This window comes from Mustela nivalis (genome assembly GCF_964662115.1).
Source record: "Mustela nivalis genome assembly, chromosome: 9".
In the NCBI taxonomy this organism is placed as follows: Eukaryota; Metazoa; Chordata; class Mammalia; order Carnivora; family Mustelidae; genus Mustela; species Mustela nivalis.
In genome coordinates, this window is record NC_139028.1 from 32,249,145 (window position 1) to 32,270,792 (window position 21,648).

At 43.0% G+C, this 21,648-nt stretch overlaps 1 protein-coding gene across 4 annotated transcripts in view; it reads right to left on the reverse strand.

Annotated features, from left to right (window-relative positions):
- The window catches only part of NFRKB (nuclear factor related to kappaB binding protein), a 40,990-nt gene that overhangs the window by 12,342 nt on the left and 7,000 nt on the right, over positions 1 to 21,648 (reverse strand). The window contains exons 5-17 of one of the 4 annotated variants that reach the window (XM_082683948.1): positions 12,876 to 13,003; positions 12,209 to 12,383; positions 11,521 to 11,622; positions 10,842 to 10,915; positions 9,766 to 9,850; positions 9,134 to 9,314; positions 8,772 to 8,880; positions 8,431 to 8,557; positions 8,123 to 8,188; positions 4,384 to 4,463; positions 4,229 to 4,275; positions 892 to 952; positions 289 to 463 (exon numbers count right to left, since the gene is read on the reverse strand). In XM_082683948.1, coding sequence (XP_082540074.1) covers positions 289 to 463; positions 892 to 952; positions 4,229 to 4,275; positions 4,384 to 4,463; positions 8,123 to 8,188; positions 8,431 to 8,557; positions 8,772 to 8,880; positions 9,134 to 9,314; positions 9,766 to 9,850; positions 10,842 to 10,915; positions 11,521 to 11,622; positions 12,209 to 12,383; positions 12,876 to 13,003 — 1,410 coding nt within the window. Of the gene's footprint in view, positions 1 to 288; positions 464 to 891; positions 953 to 4,228; positions 4,276 to 4,383; positions 4,464 to 8,122; positions 8,189 to 8,430; positions 8,558 to 8,771; positions 8,881 to 9,133; positions 9,315 to 9,765; positions 9,851 to 10,841; positions 10,916 to 11,520; positions 11,659 to 12,208; positions 12,384 to 12,875; positions 13,004 to 21,648 lie in introns of all 4 variants that reach the window. The other 3 variants (XM_082683946.1, XM_082683949.1, XM_082683947.1) reach the window with 3 other exon arrangements.

Consider the following 21,648-nt stretch of genomic DNA (forward strand, 5'->3'; position numbering starts at 1 on the left):
GACCCTCAAAGCCCTTCTTGGAGTTGGCAGGGGAGACAGCTGATTACAGAAAGAAGGGATCCCTGACAAGAGACAAATGGCACAGGGGCGCCGGGTGGCTCAGAGGTTTAAATCCTCTGCCTTCGGCTCAAGTCATGATCCCAGGGTCCTGGGATCGAGCCCCGCATCAGGCTCTCTGCTTCCTCCTCTCTCTCTTCCCACCTCTCTGCCTACTTGTGATCTCTGTCTGTCAAATAAATAAATAAAATCTTAAAACAAAAACAAAAAAAAGAGACAAATGGCACATACCAAGAGACAGGATGGTGACATAGGCAGGCCGGTCAGAGCGTAGCAGGGAGTGCTCCCGAGCCTTGTTGAGTGAGGTCTCCTTGTCAAAAACACCCTTCACAGGCCCCACTACAGACTCGAAGCCATGCATGCGAAAGGTGAATGCCTTATGAGGTTGGCTGTATCTGTAGCGCTCCTACCAAGAGAAAAGAGACAGGGCTGCTAGGTCACTATTAGTGGGGTTCTGACACTTTCACACAATAAGGGGTTGACCTGGAGAGACTAAAACAAGGAAACAGGTTATTGCACTAGGAATACTGAGCCAAACGTATTGGGAAAAGGATGATTTCCAAAGAGCTCACTAGCAAAGGGACAGAGAGAGAAATATAGAGGTATTCTGCTGTCTGGAACAAAAGCCCAACAAAACATTTGTTTTGAAAACAAAATCATTTGTTTTCTTCACACCAATTCCACCCCAGCAAACAATCTCAACCAGGAGAAGATCTAAGGTTAAGAGTGTGAGTTTCCTCTAAGAATATGGACTCAAGGAGAGCTAGGCTCAGAGCTTTCTCTGCATGGTCCCACAGATGAAACGATTTTCAGTGGATACTAGCAATCCCTTACCTGCTCCTGAAAAACTCGTTTCTCTTCCCCCGTGCTGGGCCGCACCACATAGTCAGTTCTTCTGGAACATAAAGAATTCTGTATCCATCACCCCTTCTCCAGTACCCAGAACCAGTCCTTTGCACCATGAAAAAAATTTCCCTTCATTAGTATTCTGTTCCTGCAAAGGCCAAAAAGTCCACTTTCCAGACCCTACCAAGTAACTCCTATATTTCCAAAAATTACTTGAGTCTTAGAAATCCAGAAAGTTATTAGGTAGGTGAGAAAGAGGTTGATATTTTTACCTGTTTTCAGTACTGTTGCTAAGTAAACCCCACCTAATAGCAACAAAAAAATTCAGCTTTAGAGGAACAAAGGACTTCAAATTTGTAACAGGACAAGAACAGTTTTTCTGCTCCCAAGAGAAACTGAGTTCTACACCACTGTTATGTAAGACAACAGTTCTGCCATATTCAGGCTGGCCCTCTCTGCTGGTGCCCAGGGCCCTATAAAACCGCACCACAGCATCAAAGCAATAAAATACTTAGAAATAAATTTTTTTTTAAAGATTTTATTTATTTATTTGACAAAGAGAGATCACAAGCAGGCAGAGAGGTAGGCAGAGAGAGAGAAGGAAGCAGGGTCCCTGCTGAGCAGAGAGCCCGACGCGGGGCTCAACCCCAGGACCTTGAGATCATGACCCGAGCCGAAGGCAGCAGCTCAACCCACTGAGCCACCCAGGCGCCCCCTTGGAAATAAATTTAACAGAAGAGGAGAAAGATCTGTACACTGAAAAGTACAAGAATCTGATTAAAGAAACTGAAAAACACACACACACACACACACAAATAAACAAAAAGATTGCCTATGTTCATGGACCAGAAAAATATTGTTAAAACGTCTATATTGGGGTGCGTGGGTGGCTCAGTGGGTTAAGCCTCTGCCTTCAGCTCAGGTCATGATCTCAGGGCCCTGGGATCAGGCCCTGCATCGGGCTCTCTGCTCAGCGGGGAGCCTGCTTCCCCCTTTCTCTCTGCCTGCCTCTCTGACTTACTTGTGATCTCTGTCAGGTAAATAAATAAAAATCTTTAAAAAAAAAAAAAGTCTGTATTACGGGGGCACTTGGGTGGCACAGTCGGTTGAGAATCTGACTCGGTTTTGACTCATATCATGATCTCAGGATCATGGTAAGAGCTCTGATCTGGGCTCTGCGCTCAGCAGGGAATCTGCTTGGGACTTTCTCTCCCTTTCCCCCTCCCCAATGCTCTTCTCTAAATCAATCTTTAAATAAGAAAAAATAAATAAAAAGTCCAATTACCTCAAATCACCTATAGATTCAATGTAATCTCTATTAAAAGCCCAATACCATTTTTCATAGAAATAGAAAAAAAAAATCCTAAAATTTATATGGAACCACAAACAACCCCAAATAGCCACCGCAATCCTGGGAAGCATCACATTTGCTGATTTCAAACTTTATTACAAAGTTATAATAGACAAAATAGTACAGTACAGCACTGGCATAAAAGAAGACACATAAGCCGATGGAACAGAATCAAAAGACCAGAAACAAACCATTGTGTATATAGTCAAACTATTGGCTCCATATCTGACAATGGAGCCAAGAATACTCAGTAAGGAAAGGACAGTCTCTTCAGTAAATGGTGTTGGGAAAACTGGAGAGCCACATGGGAAGACTGAATTTGGAACCCTACCCTATACCACTCACAAAAATTAACTCAAAATGGATTAAAGACTTAAACATAACACCTAACACTGTAAAACTCCTAGAGGAAAACATATGAAAGAGGCTTCCCAGACACTGGTCTAAGCAACAATTTTTTAGACATGATACAAAAACACAAGCAATAAAAATAAAAATATACAAGTAAGACTATTTCAATCAAAATCTTGTGCACTGCAAAGGAAAAAAACAAAATGAAAAAGCAACCTACCAAATGGGAGGAAATATTTGCAAATCATAACCACAATGAGATACCACCTCACATGTGTTTGAACAGCTATTACCAAAAAGATAAGAAATAAGCATTAGGAAGGATGCAGGGAACAGAGAACCATTGTGCACTGCTGGCAGGAATGTAAATTGCTTTAGCCACTACACAGAAAGCATATGGACATTCCTCAAAAAGTTAGGTTAAAAAAAAAAACTAGAACTATCACATGGTTCAGCAATCCTACTTCCGGGTGTACTTCTGAAGGAAATGAAATCACGATCTTGAAAAGGTATGTGCACCTTTATGTTCATCACAGCATTATTTACAATAGCTACACACAAAAACAACCCAACTGCCTATCAGTGGATGAATAGGCACAGAAAATGTGGTATATAATACTCCATAAGACAGAATATTATGCAGCCGTAAAAAAGAAGGAACTCCTGCTATTTGCAACAATATGGATGGCCTTCAAGGCATTATGCTAAGTGAAATAAGTCAGAGACGACAAATACTGTTATGACCTCACATATGTGGAATCTAAAAAAAGCTGAACTCACAGAAACAGGAGAATGGCAATTATCAAGGAATGGTGGATGGGGGAAATGGGAAATGGGGAGAGGTTGGTCAAAGGGTATAAACTTCCAGTTAGAACACAAGTCCATTCTGGGGATCTGACCTACAGCAAAATGACTACAGTTATCAATACTGTTTCATACACTTAAAAGTTGCTAATAGAGATCTTAAATGTTCTCACCACTAAAATGAACTGATGATTATGTGACATAATGAATATGACTAATATTACGGTAATCGATACATAATACACACATGTATCAATTCAACACGTTCTATACTTCAAACTTACACAATACTGTATGTCAACTGTATCTCTACAAAGCTTGGTGGGGTGTGGGTTGGGGGAGGACAAAAAGGACCACATCAGACTAGAAACAATCACATGACAACGATGTGATATCAAGAGCTCATGATTAGAGGCCAAGAGGCCTAAATTCTAGATGAGGTCCTGTCACTAACCTTCAGCAGGTCATTTAACCTCATGCCTCAATTTCTTCATAGGTAGAATAAGAAAGATCATATCTCTCTCAAATGGGAACTGAAGGAGAATTCAGGGAAAGGACTACGCCCTCCGACAAGGTGGATCACAAGCTCTTCAGAGCATCTACTATGCAATCCTCTCTCCAGTTCAGAATCCTTTGCTCGGAAAGCCATTCTTACTGATAGGAGCATGTTACCCTTCTCAGGTATGTTAAGGCAGGTCAGAATCAGGGGACACCTAGTTCACTACATTCTAACATACTAAGAAATATCATCAAAACCATGGCAGGACCTTAAACTATAATTTCATGGACTACCACCCCCCATTAAAGTATTATACTCACACCCGAGGAACAGGTGTTGTGGCATCTGAGCTGTCTTCATTCTCTTGCTGGAGAAAGAAGAAACATTAACAGGTAAACACATTAAAGAATTTTGGCTAATTTAAGGGCTCTAGAAATCCAATAGGAAAAGTCTGGTTATTTCTTAAAAACCGTACCTTACAGAAAGCCTGGTCTTTGGTTTCCAGCCATAGCTGGAAGAGTGCAGCTAATTCCTTTTCATTATCTTGGGCCTGGCCTATCAAAAAATTAAAAAGGCAAATAACAACAACAACAACAATAATAATAGAACAATCTAAGGTATTACTCAAAATCCCACTTTCTTCTTACTTGCTGTATCTACACCAAAGAAAGAACCCATCAGAACCGATGGTGTAATGGACCTTTGCACTTACTATCCCCTCAGCCTGTATTGCCTTCCATTCTCTGTCTGCCTGGACCAACACTTCTGATGCTTCCTGAGTGAATTGCTCATTTCCCAGGGATTTGCTGAGCAGCCACCACGTGCCACACACTGCATGAGAGGCGGGGTTACTTAGTGAACTCAGTCTCTGTTCTCACAGAGTTTATAGTCAAGTGAGAAAAGAATACATGTTAATAAAATCTCAAAGTGAAAGGTATCACAAAAAATATCATGAGAGCTTACCCTAGGCAAGTTTTCCTATCTTTGTGGGGTCAGAAAAGGCTTCTTCTCATAGTGGGGCAACAGAAGCATTCTACCAACTCGTACAGCAATGAGCAGGCCCTCAGGCAGGAGAAAAGCTTGACCCCCTTGACCCACCTAGAGAAATAAGCACGTCCATCTGTGCCCTCCTCCCCTACTACTTTGTTCGGTCTCCTACGGAAGCACCCATCACAGGACAGTCCCTATGTCTCCTGCCCAGGCTAGAAGCCACAGAGACCACCAGCACTTGGGTCTGCTTGTGGGAAGAATGCAGCCCCCCAGGGCCTACCCTTCTCAAAGCAGCTGAGATGACACTTCTGAGGACTCAAAACATGCTCTCCATCGTCAGGCACAGTCCCACTGTCCCCGAAAAGTACTGCACTTTCTCATCCTGGGAAGACTCCCCTACTCCTCTGCCTTCTAGAATTGCTCCTTCATAGTCCATTTCCCCACAGCCTAATCCCCTTCTCAATCACTCCCTCCACATCCTTATTGAATGTGAAGTCTGCTTCTCCACAGTCTACCTTGGGGAGTACTGGCGGCCTGTCCTCTCACAGCCACGCCCTTTTGCACAAGTTCCTCCTTCCATCCCATCACTGCTTCCGGACTACCTTTCCCCAGCTCTTCTGGAAAATCAAAATAAAACAAAGGCCTGGTCCCCAAGACTCTTACCATCACCCACCCACCTGTTCCACCCTGCCCCCTGCTTCTTGCAGCTACTGACCTAGTCATTTCTCACAGAGCACTGGCTCACCTGGCCTCTTACCATGACACTTCCTGCCAGCACACTGGGCAACTAGCACATCCAGATGGGCAGTACGGCCAATATGCAAACCTTGAGGTTCTTTCTGTCCACACAACCTCCCTCCACTGCACTCCAGCCACTCACTCCCACAGTCACAAATGGACTCTGTCATTACCTGAAACTCCTCCATCCTCCACATGTCTAATGCAATGTTCCTCAACCCCAGCCCTATCCACAGAATCATCACCTGGGAACTTTTAAAAACACAGCCCGCAGCTGACTGCTGGGTGTCCACCACCTGCCCCCACAGTAAGAACTGCACTCTCTCCTGTCAACCAAGGCCAATCCCTTTCCCTCTTTCTCAGGCGTTTTCATGGTGAATTCCCCCTTCTCTTCTGCATTTTCAATCTCCCTCTCTCCACTGTACTCTTCACATCAACACTTAGACTCAGAGTTTCTCTCATTGAAAAAAATGCCTTTCTTGGCTACAAGTCCCTGTTACTATCATCCCCTTCCCTGTTAAGCCTCAAAGAAGGTGTTTAGATTCATCGTCTCTTTAACCAGAGGTATGATGGTCAATAGACTGACTATAGAAAAGGGGGCCCTGACTGGTAGCACCTGCAGATTTCCAAGGGGTACATTACATACGGGTCAGCAAACTGGCCACCTGTCTTATCAGGTCCACAAGCTTAAAATCCTTATTAGCTGGTCCTATAAGGTTTACCACCCCGGGCATAGGTCCTCTTCCAGGCTGACTTCCAGCCACTAGTAGGCTGACAGAGTCAGAAAGAGCAACACAGTCAGCAATCACGGGTTGCCTTCAGCCCCCCACTATCCCTGATGCCCGTCATCCTGATAAGGAATCACTCTTATAAGAAATTCACCAGCTCTTCCATGTCCTCGAATCCATGGGCTTTATCTTACTGAACCTTTTAGGATGATCAAGGCTAATGACTACTCCCCAATTCCTGACTGGGTCCTTCCCTGGCTTCCAAGATCCAACTATTTCATGGTTTCCCCCCAAGTATCCTTGGGGAGGATGCTCTCCTGCTCAGCCTGCCCTGTCTTGGAGCTTCTCAAAGCCTCGTCAAAGGTTCTCATTTCTCTTCACTTCGCCTCTGGGTTTGACTACTGTAGATATGCCAACAACTCCCTGCCCTGACTCTCCCATCTGGATTCTAAACCCACACTCTCTACTCCCTCTCACCCACACTGCCTACTCAACATCGACACTTTAACACCTTGAAGGCAGCTCACACTCAGCACGTCCAAAACTAAACTCAGGATCTCCACCCTCACCCTCCACAGCCGCCTACCACAATGAATGGCAGCTTCAGTACAAGGCACAAATGTGGAAGTGATGCTTGACAGCACTCTCCCTTTACTCCCCACAGCCAGTCATAACCAAGTCGTATGGCTTTAACCACCTACAACTTCTCAATTTGTCCATTCTCTCTCCTCGCCCCCAGATTCTCATCATCTATACGTAGGCCTGTGTGATTTTCTCGCATCCAATCTTCCCTAGCTGACCCATACTGTTTCCCCCACATGGAAAGCTCTTCCCCTCAGTCTGCCTCCCTCCCTCCCAGGCATCATTAACATCTCTGCTGAAATGTTCCTTCCTCAGGAAGGTCCTCCCAACTCTGCAGAATACACCAACACCTTGTCATAAACTTCCATCTTTCTAGTACTTTCCCCTCACAGAATGTAAATGTTTGTTTTTTCATGTGAATGAATATTTGTTCATTATATACTCTGGCACCTAACACAATCCCTGACATCTAAAAGCCAAATAAACATTTTAAGGAATAAATTAATCTACTGCACTTAAAATCTTCTCTCCTTCTTTCCCTTCACAGATCACTCTAGGGGGTAAAGAGAAAGGTTAGTGAGTTTCAGTAGGAAATCAACATGGAATTTTCCTCTGATCACCATCATTGGTAAAAGTCATCAAAGTGCTTCAGATACATGATACTAAAACTTAGTAAGTGGGACTTTATAAATTTAAAAAAGAAAAAAACAATCCTGCTACTTGGAAATAGTGTATTCAGGGCTGTCTGACATCCTGTTGCACGTTATCCTCAATAGCAAAGACCACTGTTAGGAAAGAAAAATAGTTACACTATTGCAGGTTAATCTACAAGAACAGGTGCAATTAATATGACTATGGGTCCTACTGTAAAAGAGCCCCACAGATATAAACCCAGCCAACACCAGAGTGCATTGTCCTAGAAAGGCCATCCATCCACCCCAACTTGGGGGAGCCAAAATCCAGAGGAGGGGTGAAACTTAGACCCTGAGATACCAAAAGAGTCACAAAGGATTTTTTTTTTACAGATATTTTGCTTCTTTTACTGAACAAAGTAAGGCTTAATACTGCTGTTCTCAACATCCTATTGGGCTGTATGGACTGGAAGGCAAAAGCAGCTGAGCAGGGATGGGAAAGGATGAAAACCCACTGCTATGAGGAGCAGAATGAATTACTCACCCAGCAATTTCCACTGCTGCGTTTTCTCTTTGAATTCAACAAACGGAGAGAAACTGGAAGGTACGGCTGCCAAGAAATGGATCACATGAACAAGCAGCACAGGTCAGAAAGAGCGCAAAACTCTGAATAACTGCGATCCCCGAGCCCCAAGAGAACTTCTGAATGTTTCATAGTGGATCAGGACAGTGGAGACCCCCACGGCACAGCAGTAGGTGAAACCACAGGGCTTTAACCAGGAATGTTGCGGTTTACAGGAAAATGAATTAAATGGGGGAGGATACTTGACCCTAAGGAAAAAAGTATCTTACCCCGACTTTCCCCAGCAAGATACTGCAGAGCTGGTAACACCAACTCTGCCCAGTTGGGGGCCGCAGAGAACCAGCTATTGAGGGAGCTGGCTGGAGAGGACTGCCAATCCAAAACCCGTTCCTCCAGCTAAGGGAACACAAAGGCAGAAGCCAGTCAGAGTTCGGTTCCACATCAGCAACCCTGCAGACTCGCCCGAGCAAGCTAGAATCTATCTACAAGTCGCAGAGCAAGTGAGCTGCAGAACTCTGAGAGGAACCTGGAATTCCTCTCCAGCTGAACACTGCCAGTCTTCTACAATTTGAAAACTCTAATGTACATCTGACCTTTCCAAAACTCTTACCATGGGAAGGCTAGCTTGCCCCTCTAGCAGCAAGATCTCTAATAGAAGAGAGAAGAAACTAGAAGATATTTCATTGATTCCAAGGCAAGGTTTGAGATCTTCAAGAGGCCTAAGGAAGGAAAAAATATGTAAGAACAACTGAAGAGACCAAGAACACATTCCCAGATGGTTTAGGTCCTCCAAACCCTCTAAGAGTCATACAAAAGTTCAATAAAGGACCACACCAAACACATTCCCTAGCAGGTCCCCTGGGACTCTGGTCTTGCAGATTCAACATGCACAGGCTTCTTCCACGCATGAGTGCTGGGTAAACTGCGGGTTCATCTTTCACCCTTGAGCAGGAATCTCTGTTGCTCACTTACTCCTCCTTAATGGCAGGTATAGCCAGTGGAGAAGGGGCCTGGGAGAGAGGTGGGATCCCATCAGCACTGCTTAAGGGTTCAGCCAAATCCTCTGCCTCTGATTTGATCAGTTTTATTTTCTTCTTCTTCTTCTCCTCTTTTTCCTTAACCTTTTTTTTAAGGACAGCCAAGTCATATAGGGCTAGGAAGAAAAGACAACACAAATCACAGAACTGCATTTTCTACATCAAGAAGGGAGGGTCCTAAAAAACAAACAACAACAACAAAAAAAAAAAAAAAAAAAAGGGGAGGGTCCCATCTAAATGCTATTTTCCGAACATCCACCAGTAGATGGAGAAAAAAAAAAGTCTTAAGTAATAAGACACTGAGTTCTTTTTTCTTTTTTTTTTGTTTTTTTTAACCAAATCCACTGAAAGATTTCACAAGTTAATTTTAACACCTATTAAACAGCCAAAGATGTAGTGTATTGATCTTATACTCATTTTTCACCTGTAAGTCCATAACAAGCAATAACTAAACAAAAGCTATCAACAAGAAGAAAGCTGTGGTCTCATTTATTTTTGCCACACAGACAGGCTCATGTAACATAACACAACAGTCCGATGATATATACCTAAAAAGGACATCTTTACCTGCTAGAGAGCCCTTTCTGCCAGCATTTACTCGAGTCATGATGTCATTGAGTGTGAGGTCCCCTGTCAAAAGGTCCGGATGATCCTGGATGTGATATTCAAAGATTTGTTATACAGGCCCCCAAAAGAAGCTAAAACTGCTGATTATTTTCCCAATTTACCTAGATACAATCAGATATTAGGCACACTTGGGGAAATCATGTTCAATTAAAAATATATGGAGGGGCACCTGGATGACTCAGTGTGTTAAAGCCTTTGCCTTCAGCTCAGGTCATGATCTCAGGGTCCTGGGATCAAGCCCCGCATCAGGCTCTCTGCTCAGCAGGGAGCCTGCCTCCCCCTCTCTCTTTGCCTGCCTCTCTGCCTACTTGTGAGTTCTATCAAATAAATAAATAAAGTCTTTTATTTATATATATAGAGGGGGGGGGAGACGCAAAGACAAAAACTACTTCCCTTCATAACGGGACACAGAACTCACTTCCAACCTTTCTATTGCATGACATTTAGTTTATAAAGCTCTTCTGCATTCCTTATCTTACTGCTCTTCAAACAAGCTTATTAAATATCATTATATTTTATATTATAGTCTGAAAATGCAGTTCATAAAAGGTAAGGAATTTGCTGATTTCCAATGTGGGACGCTTCCCACCTCCCTGCCTTTTCTTGGACGGGAGCTCTGCTCTCTGACTTGGCTGTACTGGCATCACCTTGACTCAGCAGAGTAACAGAGAGTAAAAAGTAGGAAGAACACAGAATCTGACTCCTGACTTCCTAGCAGTAGGGCCAAGGACAAGCTCCTTAACCTCTCTGAACACAGGTAAAATGTATATAGTGATTCATATACCATATAAATCAGACACTAGGTCAAGCATCTGTCTTCCTCTCATATTGCTGGTGTTAACTAGCCACTATAGTAGCTCTCGTTCCCCAACAACGAAAGAAAAGGAAGCATAAACAATATGGTGACTACCTTATCTCCTAAAAGCCTATCCAAAGATATTTGGTGTTTATCTCCCAAACGCCAATCCAAAGATGTTAGACCAAAAACCACTAGTGACCACCCCACCCAATCTTACTGGTTGATGTTTCCGCTTCTCATGGTGCTTCTTTAACATTATCTTCAGGTCACTGTCCCCCAGTTCTATTTTATCTGAGAGAAAATGAACCAAACCATATGGACTAGGTCATTCACTAGCATGATGCTCAAATTCAAGTCTTTCTGGTCACTTGTGATACTCAAAGTAACCTGTTTCTGAGTGTCCCTTCTGACTCCCATGTACTGTAAGCACGCACAATCTTGAAATAGTCACAGGATCAACTCTTCAGCTTTTCTCTATGTTGATGGATAAGAATGATCTCAGCTGCTCCTAAAACACCTCAAAAATTCTTAACCATCTTCTTTGATTCCTATCCCAGTTAAAAGTTCTTCTCTAATTTCACATTCTAAGAAACTTCTCTGATTACCTCTCTTGTTCTATTACTGAACTGCCCCTAAATATTGCTATTTTAAGAATCTTGCTTTCTTTAGTCCAAAATACCATCTGATCAGCAACTAAGGAAAAGCTTCAAAACAAAGGAAGGAAGAAAGGCAGGCCTACCTACTTGGAGACAAGTGGAATCCTACAAAAACTTCTAATCTCCCACTTCTAAGGAATGCTTCGATTCCCTGGTAGGTAAGAATCCAGCACCCCCGTCCTAGTTCTCAGATCTAGGTCCTGCTCTCCCGAAGTGTCCACAGCATCACTCAGCTCTCACCTGCAGTTCTCATATCCGTGGTTGAAAGCGTGGGCACCACCCTCAGGGGCACCGCAGGGCTAGGAGAACGCGCTGGAGAGCTCGGAAGCCATGAGCTGAGATCTTCAAAAGAAAATTTTTCTTGTAAATCCAACGTGGCTGTGGACTCCAATAGGGGAGATTGGGTAAGTGGCCATTTGGGTTCAACAAGGCTAAGCCAACAACATGGAGGCCAGGGTTCCACCATTCCTTTCTGACCCTTCTCCAGACGAACTGGAGCACATTTAGGTCATTTAAACGGCTCTTCCAGGAAGAGAGACTTCAACAGAGTGATGGGGTCGCATTGCAGCAGGCCAACAGTCACTACTACTCTCCTGTAAGGGGAAAAGCAGTTCTCTCAAGTGGCACAATAGGACCAGAAGGCCTACTGTGGAGAGCCCTGCCATGCAGGGATTCATCTCATCTAAACTCAAATGCCACTTAAGCATCAAGGGTAAAAAAGGTATGCAGTCACACCCCACCTAACAGGAACGTCTCAGAGCCCAAAGACTAAGGACTTCTGAGTCCCATCATCCACCTCCCCCCAAGAGAGACAATTGGGATAGCTTCCTTCGCGGGAGATAAATGGCTACCACTGGCTCCAACTGAACAACAAGCTGCTGGTGTAAATCCAACATCCCAGCTACTCCAAGTGCCCACAGACACTCACCCTCTTCATCAGATGACAGGTCTGTGTCACCACACTCCTCCTTCACTTCCCTCAAGACCTTCAAGTAACGCTGCTGGGTCCGCCACTCCCGCTCCTCAGGGGTCCGGGACGGTGAAGGGCGCTTCTGGCGGAAGGGAAGGGCTGGGCCACTCCGTCGGGCCATCTCCAGTAGGTCCTAGGAAGAGAGCAGATGGGCATACACGTCATCACCCAAAGTTTGTTCTGGTGTGTTCCTCAAGTCTACAACACGTGCCTCTAAAATTACCACACAGGTCCAACTCCCAGGCCATGAAGCCTGGTGCCCTATTCATCTGTCAGGGTATCTGGAGGCCTGTGTGCTCTCGCATGCCAGCTGTGCAGCAACTTGCTTCTCCTAAACAACCCACGATGGATCTCAAAGCCATCTGCTGACCTTGCTAAAGACTGAAGCTATGATATTTCATCAGTTTTAAGAGATACCATTTTTCCATGTTTTCACATCTCTGAAACCAGGCTACATCTTAAATGAGTAAGAAAGGACAATACAGCCTAACTGTGTGGTGACTTTACTGGTCCCGTTTTCTTCTTACTGCTATCGCCGGCGTGCGGTACCCGAACAACTTCTTGAAGCGATGAGATGTGTATGTTCAGCGTCCCCGTGCCACACGCAGGGGCCAGCACTACTTACGCTCCGGGAGGCCAGGATCTGCTTGAGCAGCCTGTGGAAGTACTGCTGCTGACATGTCAGGTAGCGCTTGTACTGGGACTTGAAGCACAGCTGCCGGTACTTGACCACCTCCGGGTTGAAGTGTCCATCTGAGAAGAACAGAGGCAAAACTGTGTGTGAATACGGGTCAACAAATATCTAACACATGCTTAAAAGGTGCTAGATACCAGAAGACAGGACAGGAGAGTAAAAGATGACTGTTGCATATGTGGAGCCTACAGTCCATGGGAGGCAGAAAATAAGCAGTTAAACAGATAGATACTCTTTTTAAGTACTCTGGGGAATGAATTTGAAGCAACTACCGAGAGTGAGGAGGGGTATATTCGGGAAAGAGATCTCTAAGGAACAAAACATAAAATGAAGCCTAATAAAAGCAACTACGGTAAAATGTTAACAACTGATAAATATTAAAAAGTTACACAGACGTTTGTTATACTATTTGCCAACTTTTCCGTTTGTTTAAAAATTTTCAAAACAAAAAATTGGGAGGAAAATCAATGGGAATTTAAAAGTAAGAAGTAAAAATGGGGGGAAGGCAGAAGGAACAGTCCATGCTAAGGAAGATTTGATGCAAGCAAGGACTCTGCACAACCCAAAGCTGGAGGAAATGTATGACTAACACAGAGTGGTCTAAAGCTGAGGTAGCGGGCGACGCCCTGGGAAGGCAGGCAGAGATCTAACCACACAGAAACCCATAGGGCACGGGTGGAGCTGTATTTTATCCTAAGTGCAACGGGAATAATTTGAAGGGTTTAAAGCAGGACATGGTGGAGAGCAAGAGAGAAGAAAGAAAACTCCTGAAGGAGGTCTAGGTGAGAGAGGATGGCAGCTTCCCTCCACACTCAGAATAAAAGCCCAGGTCTGAAAGATAGCCTGGAAGGCCATTCATGTGTCCTGGGCTCCCTCTGGCCTCATCTTCCACCAGTCTTCTCTTTGCTCCCTCTATCTCAGCCCTACTGGCCTCCAAGCTGTTTCCTGAATAGGCTACATACCCTATTTTCTCAAGGCCTTTGTACTTAAAGTTCCCTCTAAATGCAAGGCTTCCTACTAACACCCAGTGTTTTCAGAGCTTGGTCATCCTACCCTCATTAAGTCCCTGTCTTGATACCATCTCATCAGAGAAATCTTCACCAAGTACCATGTCTAAAAGAGCTCCTTCCCATCATTCTAGTCCCATTCTAAAAAGTACTTAATGCCCATAAGTATTTTCTTGTTTATTATCATGTTCTTCCCTATGAGAATGTAAGATCATTACCATATTTCCAGAACCTCAAAGAATGTCTGGCACCTATTAGCTGGCTAGTAAGTAAAATAGTGGTTACATGAACAGAAGTAGAGACTTGAGATACATTCCTGAGGGAGAAGGATTAAACCAGCTGATAGTTCAGATCCTGGAACAGGATGGGGGCCACACAGAGGTCAACTAAGCATGGTACCCTGATTAGTGGACATAACAAACTGATATTATCATCTGAGATAAAAAGGTCGAGGAGAGGTCTACTTCGGACATATGGATTTGAGCTGATAGACCATGATGAAAACTGAAAAGGAAAGACTGAAAAGCTAATCTCAGAAGGCTAAAATGATAAGTTAAAGTACACAGTGTTTCTCTTTTTTGCCCCAACCACCCTAATACCATCCAATGTAACTAATAATAGCAAATGTTTACTTAGAACAGCCCCTGACTGGGGAGCCTGGGTGGCTCAGTGGGTTAAAGCCTCTGCCTTCGGCTCAGGTCATAATCCCAGGTTCCTGGAGCCCCGAGTTGGGCTCTCTGCTCAGCAGGGAGCCTGCTTCCCTTCCTCTCTCTCTGCCTGCCTCTCCGCCTACTTTTGATCCCTGCCAAATAAATAATAAATAAAATCTTAAAAAAAAAAAAAAAAAGACCAGCCCTTGACAACTGCCACTATATAAGGACCCTGCGTCTATTAACTCATTTAATCTTCAAAACCACCCCATAGAAAGCACTACTAAATCCTCATTTTGCAGATGAAGAAACTGAAGGATAGGAAATTTAAATAACTTGTCCAAGGTCACACACCTAATAAAAGGGGAAAGCAGGTATGAACCCAGGTAATCCAGCTCCACAGTCCAAGGTCTTACCCACCATGCTATGCTGCCTGCTTCCAGGAAACAGGATGTGACCTTCAAGAAACGAGCCAAGAGTTGAATGCTACTGATGCTGTTTGATATATAAAAACTGAGTATCTTTTTTGCCTCTGGGTGACTTCCTTGAAGTTATGTTCCTTCAGCATTTAGTTTCCCCCACTTTTTGAAAGCCATTAAATGCCATACCTCTGTGAAAAAAATATTTTGTATGTATTAAGGAAAATACTGAAGGACCTGGGTGGCTCAGTGGTTGGGCATCTGCCTTTGGCTCAGGTCATGATCCCAGGTCCTGGGATCGAGCCCCATATCGGGCTCCCTGCTCAGCAGGAGGCCTGCTTCTCTCTCTTCCACTCCCCCTCTCTCGCTTGTCTCTCCCTGTCATATAAATAAATAAAATCTTTAAAAAAAAAGGAAAGAAATTAATAATAATTATAATATTATTATAAATTATTATAAATATAATTATTATAAATATATAATATTTATAATATATATTTATATAAATATATTATAAATATAATTATAATTATAATAATTATAATAATAGATCAAAATGTCTCATTAAAATTAACTGCCTTTATGATTCTTAAAGCAGCTACTGGAAAATTTTAACTTGAACACACATATTTCATCTTTTTTTTTTTTAAGATTTATTTATTTGAGAGAAGGAGAGCAAGGCGGGGGGAAGAGCAGAGGGAAAGGGAGTGACGCAGCCTTCCCACTGAGTGGGGAGTCAATGCCAGACTCGATCTCACAACCCTGAGCTGAAATCAAGAGTCACTTAACCAGCTGAGCCACCAGGTGCCCCAGTTCATGTAACATTTCTATTGGCTGGTGGCGGGCTAGTTAACAGTGAGGAAAGGAGAGCGCAGTACCAGATGAAGTTGGGATAAGTGGGCAAGGCCAGGTCACATAGAGCCCTGCAGACACTGAATTTTATTTTAAGTGAAGGCAACTGCTAAATATTCTGAGAAAGGAGGTTTTAAGGAGCTCGCTGTAGCAGCTGTGTGGAGGTGGCTGCTAAAGCAGCCCAGCAGTCGGCAGTGAAGAGACAGTGAATGAAAGCAGACAAGTACAGAGGTAAGAACGGTGCCTCAACAGCAGTAACACAGACGGGACCAGTGAGCGGAACAGGGGTTAGCAGAGAAACTGGGGTGCGTGAGGTAGGGTGTCAGAAACCAGGAGGAGATCCAGGCCAAGGAAGAGTCACTGATGCAAAAGGGAGGAAAGTCTCAAGATGAAGAAAGTGCCCATGACAGCAGATGCTGGGCTCCACAGGGGCACCCGACTGACTCAGCTGGTAGAACATGAGACTCTTCATCTTGGGGTCATGAGTTCAAGCCCCATGTTGGGTGTAGAGCTTGCTAAAATAGTAATTAAAAAAAAAAAAAAAAAAAAGACTGTGATGCTGTGCACGGAGCAAGTAGAGAACTAAAAAGCATCTGCTGGGGGTGTCTGGGTGGCTCAGTCAGTTAAGCGTCTACCTCTGGATTTTAGCTCTAATCATGATCTCAAGGTCATGGGAGTGAGCCCTGGAACAAGCTGCACACTCAGCAGGAAATCTGCTTGAGATTCTCCCTCTCCCTCTTTCCCTCCCCATACATGTGCTCTTACACTCCCACTCTCTCAAATAAATACATCTTTTTTTTTTCTTTTTTTTTTTTTTTAAAGATTTTATTTATTTATTTGACAGAGAGAAATTACAAGTACACTGAGAGGCAGGCAGAGAGAGAGAGAGAGAGAAGGAAGCAGGCTCCCTGCTGAGCAGAGAGCCCGATGCGGGACTCGATCCCAGGACCCTGAGATCATGACCTGAGCCGAAGGCAGCGGCTTAACCCCCTGAGCCACCCAGGCGCCCCATAAATACATCTTTTTAAAAAAATAAAAAATAAAATAAAATGCATCTGCTGGTTTAGAAATTACTTGCTCACTAAAGAGACATGGAGCAGGGAAAATGCTCACTGGTGAGATGTGATGTAACTAGGTAACGGCTCATCTATGTTACATTTTACATGTACATACAGAATTTAAACACAGAAAAATTCTGTACTTGTATTATCTCTGAATCTGATCATTTGTGGTTATGTAAGAAAATGTTCTTATTCTTCAGACATTAATGATGAAAAATGTAGGGCTGCAATGTCTGCAATACTCTCAAATGGTTCAGCAAAAAAAGACAGTAATAATCTACAGTAACGATGAGAGCCAATGTGGCAAGATGTTAATGTTAATAATTGGTGGATCTGGTGAAGAGTAGAGCTGACCCTTGAACATCATGAGTTTGAAAGCATGTGGGTCAAGTTCTATGTGGATTTTTTTAATGGTACTTACTGTAAATATATTTTCCTTATGATTTTCTTATTAGCATTTTCTTTTCTCTAGCTTAAAGAAATAAAATAGTTGTAAATAAAATAAATAAAAATTAAAAAGTAATAAAATAAAAATAAAAAATAAAAAAGTTGTAAATAAAAGTTGTAAAATACAGTATGTATCACATATAAATACAATATGTAAATAACATGTTAATCGACTGTTGTAAGACTTCCAGTCAATACCAGGCTATGAGGTAAGCTTTAGGGGAGTCAAAAGTTAAACATGGACCTGTGAGTGAGTGGGAAGCAGGCGCCCCTCAGCCCCACAGTGTTCACAGGTCAACTGTATATGGGTGTCCGTTATAAAGTCTTGTGACCTTTCTGTAGCTTTGAAATCTAAAAGTAAAAAAGTTGAAGGAAAAAAAGGTCACTGGTGGCATTAGTGAGAGCACTGTCTGTGAGGTAAAAATGGAAGAGTCACAAGGGAATAGGGGCAGAATGACTGAAAGGAATAGCTATGGATGTCTTTCAACCAGCTTGGAGATAAAAAGGCAAATGATAGAGGACAAATGAGGGAACAGATGGTGAAGGACTTTTTTTTAGTGTGAGACTCCTGAACACATCTGTAGGCTGAAGAAGAGCCAGTGGAACGAACAGCGAGATAGAGTGAATACACAGTACAGAAGGGATGGTTAACTGAAGGAAAAGAGGTCCCATAGGAGGTAAAAGATGAAAGAATCAAAAGCAGAGGTTAATCTCAAACAGAAGACAAAACTCCTTTCTCCTCAGAGACAAGTAAAGAATGTCAGAAACTGTGTGTGTGAGAGCACACAGGCCTCCAGATACCCTGACGGATGAATAGGGCACCAGGCTTCGTGGCTCCGGGGTCTGGACCTATGTGGTAATCTTCGAGGCACGTGGTTGTGGCTCTGAGTGGATCTTAGGCTCGGATGTGGAAATGGTGGGTGCCCATATAATACGTATTCACTCTTGAGGGAGCAGTTTGCCAGTCAGATTTAAGATGTTTTGCCATGTGGGAATCAGCAGAGGCTCTTTTTATTTGGATGTGTTCTCCTACGTGCATCTCTGATCTGAAGGGGGCAATTCAGCTTGTTAAACAATGGAGAGAAGAAAATGTAGGTCCCAGAGGAGGTAAAAGATGAAAGGATCAAGAGCAGAGGTTAATCGCAAAGAGAAGGACAAAACTCCTTCCTCCTCAGAGACAAGAACGTCAGAATGGAAATGAAAACAGGGAGCAGGAGTATAGGTTGGAAGTAGGAAGTGGGGAGTTTATGACAGAAGATCCTTTATGAAGCAGGAAGCAAGAGTCTGCTAAGCATGTGGAACTTAAGGAAAAGGTGAACACTTAAAACAGAATCAGGAAAGCTAAGCAAGGTGAAAAAAATACAAGTAAGCACAGTCATGCAGCTGTCGGCAGCAACACTAGAACAAAATATGACTGCGCTCAGAGTGAAACGCACAGGATTTCCTGTCTTGACATTCCTTGTTTGCGTCCTCACCACACCAGCACACTGCTGTGGGGGGAAACATGCCAGCACAGCAGCCCAGGCATACGTTTCACAAGGTCCCTGTCACAGCCCCACCAAAAGCAGGCAGGTTCTATCGGAAGAAATGGTTTACTGCTACCTGAGGCCCCTGCTGCAGAGAAGTACACCTTTGCCAGCTACACAGCTGGTAAACCAGTAGCTCACTAAAGAAAGGAAAGCTAGTTTAAAACAGCAGAGATAATAAAAGTTCTGCAATGATAAGCCTGCCCTGTCCAGGCTTTTATAGTGATTGTGCCCAATTTTCCAAAACTCAGGGAAATGCACTGTACTTTTAGGGCCTCCTGCCAAAGTAAAGTCACCCCAGAAAGGGGAGAAGAGGCCTCTTCTGCTGCTCTCCCTGGGAGAGAGAGGAAACCGTGGCTTAATAGTGGCCCCAAACCATTTTGCAATCCCCAATGTAATAACTGACTCAGGGCAAGGATCATTAATGTTAAACCACTGAGTAAAAGAAAGGCTTTTGGGAAAAAAGTACCATTTTACATTTTTTTCCTCTGAATTATGAAGGAAAAAAGGTACTGTTACAAGGAGTATGTCTGGCAGACACCACTTAACCAAGTAATCAAATGCATCATTACCAACACTAGAAAAACTGACCTCATATGCCTCCTGAGATGATGGTGGGAAAGAAGTAACAAAATGTTTAAGCCAAATCCAGTGATGAGGAAACAAGACAATTCCCCAGAAAGCAGGACATTTTAGAATTCAAGTGTCCTGGACTCTTCAAAAATATCAGTGTGTTTTGTACGGAACCACAAAAGGCCCCAAATAGCCAAGGCAATCTTGAGAAAGAAAGACAAAGCTGGAGAGATCATGCTCCTTTATTTCAAACTACACTATAAAGCTACGGTAATCAGAACATGATGGTACTGGCACAAAGAGACACACAGATCAAGGGGAACAGAATAGAGTCCAGAAATAAACCTACTAGGTTATATAATCAATTAATTTACAGCAAAGGAGACAGAATATACAAAAGAGGAGTTTCTTCTTTGAAGAAGAAGAAATGGTGCTGGCAAAGCTGGACAGCTACATGCAGAAGAATAAAACTAGATTGCTTTCTTACACCACACACAAAAATAAATTAAAAATGGATTAAAAACTTAAATGTAAGGGGGGCCTGGGAAGCTCAGTCGGTTAAGCATCTGCCTCTGGTTCAGATCATGATCTTGGAGTCCTAAGCTACAGCCCAGTCTTTGGCTCCCCACTCAGCAGGGAGTCTGTCTTTCCAGCTCCCTCTGCCTCTCCCCACTGCTTGTGCTCTCTCAAATAAGTAAAATCCTAAAAAAAAAACCTTAAATGTAAGGCTGAAAATCCCAAGCTTCTAGAAAAAAACACAGGCAGTAAACTCTTGGGAACCAGTCTTAGAGAATTTTTTTGGATCTCTCTCTTCAAGCAAGGGCAACAAAAGCAAAAAACAAAAACAAAATAAAAACCAACAAACAAAACCAAATGGATCTACATCAAATTAGAAAACAAAGGAAAGCAAAGAAAACCATCAACAAAACAAAAAGGCAACCTATCTGGGAGAACATATCTGCAAATGACATATCCAGTAAGGAATTAATATTTAAATTATATAAAGAATTCCAATTCAACATCAAAAAAACAATCCAATTAAAAATAAGCAGAGGATGTGAACAAACGTTTCTCCAAAGAAGACATACAGATGGACAACAGGCACATGAAAAGATGCTCAACATCACTCATCACCAGGGAACTGCAAATCAAAACTGCCAAATAATCACCTTATACCTGTGAGAATGGTTACTATCAAAAAGACAAGAAATGACAAGTGACAAGGATGTGGGGAAAATGGAACCCTCGTGCACTGTTGGTGGAAATGAGCAGCCACTATGGAAAACGGTATAAAGTTCCTTAAAAAATTAAAAACAGAGGGTGCCTGGGTGGCTCAGTGGGTTAAGCCTCTGCCTTCTGCTCAGGTCATGATCCCCGAGTCCTGGGATCGAGTCCCGCATCGGGCTCTCTGCGCAGCGGGGAGCCTGCTTCCTCTCTCTCTCTCTCTGCCTGCCTCTCTGCCTACTTGTTCTCTCTCTCTGTCAAATAAATAAATAAATAAATCTTTAAAAAAAAAAAATTAAAAACAGAACTACCATTCAGCAATTCCACTTCTGGGTATTTATCTGAAGAAACTGAAAACACTAATTCAAAAAGTGTACATACATCCCTATGTTCACCGAGGTATTATTTACACGAGTCAAGCCATGGAAGCAACGTAACACATTCATCCATAGAAGAATGGATGAGGATGACTATATGGATAAAGAGTTTACAGATAGATATAATAGACTACTATTCAGCCTAAAAAAAGAATGAAATCTTGTCACTTGAGACAACATGGATGGACCCAGAGGGTATTGTGCTTACTGAACGAAGTCAGAGAAAAACAAGTATCAGAGTTTTATTTGTATATAAAATCTGAAAAACAAATGAACAACCAAAAGAACAGACTCAGCAGATACAGAGAACAATTGTGTTTGGGGGATGGGGGGTTGGTATAAGCAAAATAGGAGAAAGGGATTAAGCTACAAACATCCAGTTATAAATATGACAAAAGGATACAATGTACAGCATACAGAAAATAGTTAATAATATGTAACAACTTGTATGACGACAGGTGGTAGCTAGATGTATCATGGGGATCACTTCAAAATATAGAGAACTGGGGCACCTGGGTGGCTCAGTGGGTTAAGCCTCTGCCTTTGGCTAAGGTCATGGTCCCCGGGT